General features: G+C 42.2%; 1 protein-coding gene across 2 annotated transcripts; it reads right to left on the reverse strand.

Annotated features, from left to right (window-relative positions):
• Positions 1 to 452: 452 nt before the first annotated feature.
• On the reverse strand, positions 453 to 5589 carry LOC308332787 (uncharacterized protein). Of its 2 annotated transcripts, XM_080788878.1 has the most exons (7): positions 4569 to 5589; positions 3830 to 3857; positions 3597 to 3746; positions 2382 to 2555; positions 1021 to 1098; positions 877 to 913; positions 453 to 536 (listed from the first exon to the last, which is right to left on the reverse strand). In XM_080788878.1, the coding sequence occupies exons 1-6, from the start codon at positions 5499 to 5501 to the stop codon at positions 885 to 887; spliced, it is 1392 nt and encodes a 463-aa protein (XP_080645004.1). In that variant the 5' UTR covers positions 5502 to 5589; the 3' UTR covers positions 453 to 536; positions 877 to 884. The 2 variants fall into 2 exon arrangements, with proteins under 2 accessions (XP_080645004.1, XP_080645003.1); XM_080788877.1 differs by lacking the exon at positions 453 to 536 and having other exon boundaries at positions 565 to 913.
• Between the last annotated feature and the right edge of the window lie 1984 nt (positions 5590 to 7573).

The raw sequence follows: 7573 nt of genomic DNA on the forward strand, positions 1-7573 counted from the left end.
CAGTAGCCGCCACTGACCTTGCATATTGTTATACAAAGCGACTCCTAAAACTAATGGGCCACACACAGGCATGCTGCATGTGGGCCCCCAAATAATGACCTAAACACTGGGGCATTGAGCACGATTGGTCCCTAGTCTTATTGATATGACTCTGAGGAATGTAAAGTGCATTATAAATAAAATCCATTATCATTATTATTATTATGATAACATAATATGTATGAATCATAACAAGAGAGATGGATGAGGCTGGCAGGGCACTAGTGGCACAGGGAACTATAGTCGCAAGCTAACTGACACTAGCCAACTCAGGGCAAAGCCAGGAAAGTAAAAAAAGCGCACCACCTATGTAGTATTTTCATTGCGGGTGGGCCGCAAACACTTTCTAGATTTCCAAGTAGGCCCTGATCCAGGAAAGGTTTGGAAACGCTTGCGTTCGCAACAACATAGTACAACTTACAAACAATTTATTCAAATAGCTACATTCACAGAAAACATCAGCAGAGTCAAGACTCCAGAGGAATGACAGCATTCACCTGGATGGACAGTGAGACAGAGGTTATAAATCAACGTACCCAATCTTCTTATTATTCTGGTTCAGCAATTATTTATTTAACTTAAGTCACTGCAAAATACAAGAAAATCACCAGAGTTGTTTATTACTGACTCAAAGTGGGGTCCCCAGGCGTCCTTGGGGTCCCCAGGAAAATGAGGAACAGTTTAAACATGTTTATTACATGCCATTCAAAAATAGCAGATCTATCTGCACACTCATTGTGAGCTTATAGATCTGCCATTTTCATAGAATGTCAACAAATCTTCTCTTATGCATTATGGAGGTCCTTGGCAGAAAATGAACTTCTTGAATGGACTTACACAATTGATCAACGGGTCATGATGTGCTTGACAAACGCTGTAAAGGAACACATGGATGAATACACAAACAAATTGACTGTGGGCATGTCAATACACTTGACGAGGACTAAACACTAGAGGGAGCAATTGCAACACCATCCTCACCTTCACAGTTGATGTAACCATTGGCATCTTCTTGTCCTGTTAGCAACGAGCTCACTTCTTCTTCAGTCATCCGCTCTCCTAGATCAAACAGTTCTCTCATCATTCAATACATTAAATTAACCTCTAAGAAATAAAGGTTACAACTTTAGTTAGTTAATAGTCAGATTATCATTCAGACAGTAAAATGTTAATGTAACCATGGGAACGCAGTGATAAGCAGGTCCTATAATAATCAGAGAGATGCACATACATGCATAGCAGTGGTGATGTGTGGCCACTGGCCAGTGCATTAAATGAGAAACAGATTATAATCACAATATTTGCAAGAGGTGAAATAATAATAACTAGAACTGCACTCTGCCGAGTGCATACTTGCTTGTTGCACACTAGTAGGCCATAAATGGCCTACTAGTGCGCAAGCAGAGCGCGCAAGTACTTTCGACCGCTGGAAAGTATCACATCTCAGTATCTCTGTGAAGGAACGTTTGAAATGTATAATCATTACGTGTAACTATTTGCTACCTAACTACTTTTTTACAGAAAAATGAATCATTGATATGTGATGAAAAAAAAAGGTATATAAACTGAATTAAAATATATTATACAATATAATTATTGTATAATATATTTTAATTCAGTTTATATACCTTTGTATGTAGTCACATTACAACTACATACAGAGTATGTAGTTGTAATTTGATTAGCAGTATACTGTGGTTACTTGGTTCCAAAAAGTGAAGCCAAGTTTTTTTCAACCGTAGGTTTGTGCCTGGTTTGCTGGGACCAGTTACAACATTACGTCATCGTTGTGAACTGGGACCAGAGTACATGGTGTGTATATGACGTAATATTGTAACTTGTAACTTGTAACTAGTCCCAGCAAACCAGGCACAGACTGTATGTAGTTGTTCTAGTTACAACTACATACAGAGTATGTAGTTGTAATTTGATTAGCAGTATACTGTGGTTACTTGGTTCCAAAAAGTGAAGCCAAGTTTTCTTCAACGGTAAATCTGTGCCTGGTTTGCTGGGACTAGTTACAACATTACGTCATCCTTGAGAGAGTACATGGTGTGTATATGACGTAATGTTGTAACTTGTAACTTGTAACTTGTAACATTACGTCATATACACACCATGTACTCTCTCAAGGATGACGTAATGTTGTAACTAGTCCCAGCAAACCAGGCACAGATTTACCGTTGAAGAAAACTTGGCTTCACTTCGAAGAGACCAAGCGAAACGATTACTTGCGCGCTCTGCTTGCGCAAGTAATAAATAATAATAATAATAAATAGTACTACTAGTACTACTACTACTGAGGAGAAGGTGACACTGATTATATCAAATGAATACAACACCTAGTGTGGCAAGCACGTGACGAAGCTCTGCTCCCATGATAGTGCCGTCTCCCTGCTTGTCGAAGACGCGCAGACCTTCCACCAGGTCTTCAAAGGTGCCTCTGTCTGTGAACTTGGACACTACCTGCATCATGGGCAGGAATGTGTCGAAGTCTAACAGCTTTGTGCTCATATCTGTAGAAATAATGACAACTCTGAAATGGGTGTTACGTATTAGAGGCAACAACATGTTCATGTAGACCCCAGGTAGACTATGGACCACTTAGAAACTAATGGGGATCCAAAGAAGAAAGAATGGCTTCATATTCTTAAATTTAGATTCTTTCCTAAAACATGACACGTATGCAAATTCAGTATTGAAGTGATGCTGCAGATCACATAATATGAGTAGCAGTGCCAAAGGTCATGACTGATGTTTCATTAATGCCTTTATAAGCTTTCACTGGAGCCACGTTTAGCAGTTGACAAAGCATCTGTGATCAGTGTGGCATGACGGATGTTTCATTAATGCCTTTACAAGCTTTCACTGGAGCCATGTTTAGCAGTTGACAAAGCATCTCTGAACACATGGCTTGTCAGTTGTTAGTGTGATTTGCTCTGTAAGTCATACTCCATCAAATCAAACAGAACGTCACAACATTATTCTCACTCGACTAATCCTCTGTCACAGAATCAAAGCCAGCCTGGGACATGATATGGGTCGGTCACATACAGTGGAAACATCCATAATCCTGTTCACACCTTCACACTTATGTCACCGTGTGCGTTTGTGAACCCATGTGTCATTTCGACTGCTCTGCTCTTTGGTGTTTAAAATAATCCAGCCTTACAGTGTGTTTATTGTCCAGCTGTGGGAAAACCAAGACAACAGGGCTGTTTTGGGAAACTAGTCAAACTACATCCCCATGTGTATATGAACAAGTCTCATTCATTATCATGTATCAAAGTCAGTGGGTATAATCCATATTGTGCTACTAATAAATGCCACTAGTGTTACCATTAATACCAGAGATCAAAATTGAGTTGTTGTTGGAAAATTTCACATTTTGCTGCAATGTCTTGATCATGTGGTACATGTAGCTTTATTACATAGCCTACTGTTTGTGATATACTCGGTACTGTACAAGATGTTGAATTGTTAAACTTCTTCCATTGCTCAAAAAATATTCATGTTCTAACATGTATTTTCTGATCTGGACAGCTTGTTGAACTTACCCTCTGGTTTGGGCCTTCCCAGTATTTCAATCACCTCTGCGTTGGTGGGATTCTGTCCCAGTGCCCGCAACACATCCCCACACTGGCTATAAGTGATCTTCATCTCACCTGTTGGAGTCCTGTCGAACAGTGAGAAAGCCTCTTTGTACTCTGTGGATACAAGATGGGTCAATCAGAAGTTGTTTGTTTCCATCAAACCACAGCAATTAGCAAAGCAAGATATGATACTGTACCAGCGATTTGTTCTGGAGAATATTCCACCTGTAAGTGGAAAAAAAACCATTTATTTTTACGTTTTGTGTTTCTTCTACCTCTATAAAGCTTGGTGAGGGCAATCAGAGAATGAAATAGAGGACAGTATGGGATATGTGTTATCTTGAGTCTTGACAGATGTGGACTATAGCCTATAGCCTTTGGTACTGCAGACTGTTGGACCACACCCTTCCTTGAGTGCTATTTCAAGCCCCATGACCACCAGTTCTATGGTATGGCACAGTATACATGCTGTATTAAATGCTTAACTTCTGCGGCTGCCCATAGTGATAGTAGGGATGCTATTTTAAGACCAGAAATAAACAGCAGTATAAAGCTTCACCAAGGGATTGCTTAATGCGCTCTGGTTGACAAACCACATGTATAATGTATCCCTCATGCTCTGATGCACATATCCAGAAATACACATACCATGTATAGTACTTTAATTACAGTAGCCTATATTATGCACCACTTCTATTATAATACTTCTAAACACGATAAATGTCATGAATATGGGAATATCACACTGTGGCATGTTTAGCAAAGATCTACATTTTAAAACAACTTGAACAAACAAACAAAAGTGAATACAAATGATCAACAACTATTTATATTATGGAATTGATAAAATACAGTATATTCATCCATGTGACTGCTCAATAACTAAAATCTAATTTTACCTAATTAAAACTAGCCCATGGCCTGCATTTAGTTTACCTTTTCAGTCACCCTTTCAGTGCTAGGGTCCCTTGATGGTTCCTGTGCTGCAGCTGGAACTGTGTTTGTGGTTGTAGTTGGGGCAGGGGACGCAGCCTTTGGAGGGGCAGGGGACGCAGCCTTTGGAGGGGCAGGGGTCGCAGCCTTTGGAGGGGCAGGGGTCGCAGCCTTTGGAGGGGAAGGGGTCGCAGCCTTTGGTGGGGTAGGGGTTCTAGGCTTTGGTGGGGCAGAAGTTGTGGCCTTTGGCGGGGTAGGGGATAGAACTTTTGGAGGGGCAGGAGATGGAGCCTTAGATGATCCAGGTGACTTGGCAGCACTAGGGACTTTGGATGGATCTGCAATATCTTTGGGTGGAGCTTTAGCTGGAGCTGCAGGACCTGTTCCCTGTGTTTTCCCTGACAGTTGTGCCTTTGTAGGTAATGCAGGACCTGTTCCCAGCCCCGGAGCAGGGGATGGATCTGGCCCTTCGGGGGCTGGTACAAGACTCTCCAAGGTTGAGCTGGGGGACTCTGACACTGGAGGTGACACAGGGGTTTCAGGGACCGGGGCTGGCGGTTCAGGGGTGGTACCAACCGTGGCAGGAGCAGGATCTGATGGTGGTACAGTGGCAGGATCTACAGCAGGTTCAGAATCTGGTGTGAGATCTTGTGCTGGCTCTGAAGGTGGTGCAGCGGCAGGATCTTCTGCAGGCTCTGATGGTGGTGCAGGATCTTCTGTAGGCTCTGACGGTGGTGCAGGATCTTCTGTAGGCTCTGACGGTGGTGCAGGATCTTCTGTAGGCTCTGACGGTGGTGCAGGATCCTTTGCAGGCTCTGACGGTGGTGCAGGATCCTTTGCAGGCTCTGATGGTGGTGCAGCTGTCCCTGTGGAGGATGGAGTTACAGTGGTGGCTGGTGCTGCTGTCTCCTCTATCTCTGGCTCGTTAGGAGGCATGATCAACGACCAAGAAATAAGATATAAATCCACAGAATGTGAATGTCTCAAAACCTTTATTAAAGCTGCAGGGTGGCAAAGCTCTCAGTGTTAAATAGCCCTGGTCCGTGCTTTGACCACACCTCCCCCCCCCCCCCCCCCATGACATATCACACCTAATAAGGAAACAATGCAGAATTCCCATGGCTGCTATGACCCATTTACTTTTGTCGGGCCTCTTTGAGTGTGTCATTTTGACCATCTGCAACATCCGTACCGACTGGGCACGTCTACTGACAGGTGTGTGTGGATGTGTGAATGTGTATGTTTCATATATTTGGGTTTGGATACGGGGTAAACAATAGATGGGCTGTAGTAGACACATGCTGGGATGAAAACATTTCTTATTATAGGCACATGCCAGGCTTACAGCCCCGCTTCATAGTGCCCCTCCTCCCAACAGTGCAAGATACCCTATGTTGCCCCCCACCTCCTGCCCCTCTGACATGCCAATGTACTCTGGGGCCTGACAAAGGGTTGTGTGTGTGCTTGACTGTACTGTACTCTATGTTCTATGTATGTTCTTGGTATGATCCATGGATGCAAACATACATGCACACATGGCCAACTTTGGATAGCAACCCATATAGAAGGATGTTGTAGGGTGGGGTTTGTGTCTGGTCTAATTTAACACAGAGTGCACAAATGTAACCAAATGGCCCTTACCGCAGGCGCCTACATTTTGTTTAATTTGTACACTCTCTGAGGATGGCGGATCCACTATAGTGAGAATTAATTATGAAGGCTTCATGGCGCATTTTCAAGTATAGAATATGGTTTTATCTAAGAATACTGTATATGCAAGAATCAAAAGGCATATGGGGAAACTGAGTTTGAAGCAAAGTAAAGTAGGCTGCTCGAATGCAAATCGACAGCACAAGATAGTGTGTGCATGTGTGTTGTGTGTGTAGTGTACGTAGACGTACAAATTTACATGTAGCCTACATGTAGATTTGTGGGTACATGAGTAGCTGGCATTATCTTGTATTGCAAGATTAGATTAACTTGTTGTTTGTTTGATTGTCAGGTTGTGAGATGGAATGGGATGGAGTGAGTTGTTGGCCAGCTGCCTCTGGAGGGCAGAGCATCTCTGTGGATTATCAAAACTGCCATTCTACTCTCTGTGCTTGTAAGACCTGGAGTGTACTTGATCTAGTGGTTAAGGTGCCTACCACATACCGTATACACGTATAGGCACTAATGTAGCCTGACAGTGAGCCGCAGGTTTGATTCCTGAGCCTGACGACTGATGTCATTCCCTGTCTCTCTCCTTGTTTCCTGTCACTCTCTGCTATCTGAAAAACAACAATTTTTTAATGTTTAGTTCTTTCTTCCTTTTCACATTAAAGCTAGCCCCACCCTTTAGATTTTTAAATCCAAATTGAAAACCGATCTGGCCTTTAACCTAGCTTGATGGTTTTTTTGTATGTTGCTGTTTGCTGTTTTGTTGTTGTTTTGCTTAGCCTGTTTAATTATTGAGCCATGTTTGTACTATTGCTATTGTTTTTACTATCTGCACTATGAATATTTGTTCTGTAAAGCACTTTGGGTCAACTGCTGTTGTTTTTAAATGAGCTATATAAATACAATTGACTTGATTTGACTAGTATCAGTGACACCAAATTGCACTTTAAACTCTGTTGAGAGGCGCGAAAGTTTGGTGTGCACTGGCATTATTCAAAATAACAATTAAACCAGAGTTTATTATCTTTTATCATCCTAGTTGTTTCATTCATGGTCTGGCTATTTCACTCTGTTATTTTAAAGTACATTTATTTCTATTCACCTGAACTATTAAGTAAAATATACATACCCGATATAAGCAATATTGAAGCATATTATTGTTATTATTCTCTCCACTTGGAGAGAATAAGGAGCTACGCCAGGCTACTCTTCATAGACTTTAGCTCTGCGTTCAACACCATTGTGCGGGGCAGACTAATCCCCAAGCTGCTGGAGTTGGGACTCTCTCATCACTGCCTCACTTTCTGACAGACGGCCCTCAGAGTGTGAGGACCCCATCTCTCCTCAGC

This window comes from Protomyctophum bolini (genome assembly GCF_963924005.1).
Source record: "Protomyctophum bolini genome assembly, chromosome: 18".
In the NCBI taxonomy this organism is placed as follows: Eukaryota; Metazoa; Chordata; class Actinopteri; order Myctophiformes; family Myctophidae; genus Protomyctophum; species Protomyctophum bolini.

Coding starts and splice junctions, on each gene's coding strand:
- LOC308332787 (XM_080788878.1), bottom strand. CDS start 5,501: ATGCCTCCTAACGAGCCAGAGATAGAGGAGACAGCAGCACCAGCCACC. Junction 2,556..3,596: donor GGGAAGGCCCAAACCAGAGG/GTAAGTTCAACA, acceptor TTATTTCTACAG/ATATGAGCACAAAGCTGTTA. Junction 914..1,020: donor TGGTTACATCAACTGTGAAG/GTGAGGATGGTG, acceptor GTTCCTTTACAG/CGTTTGTCAAGCACATCATG.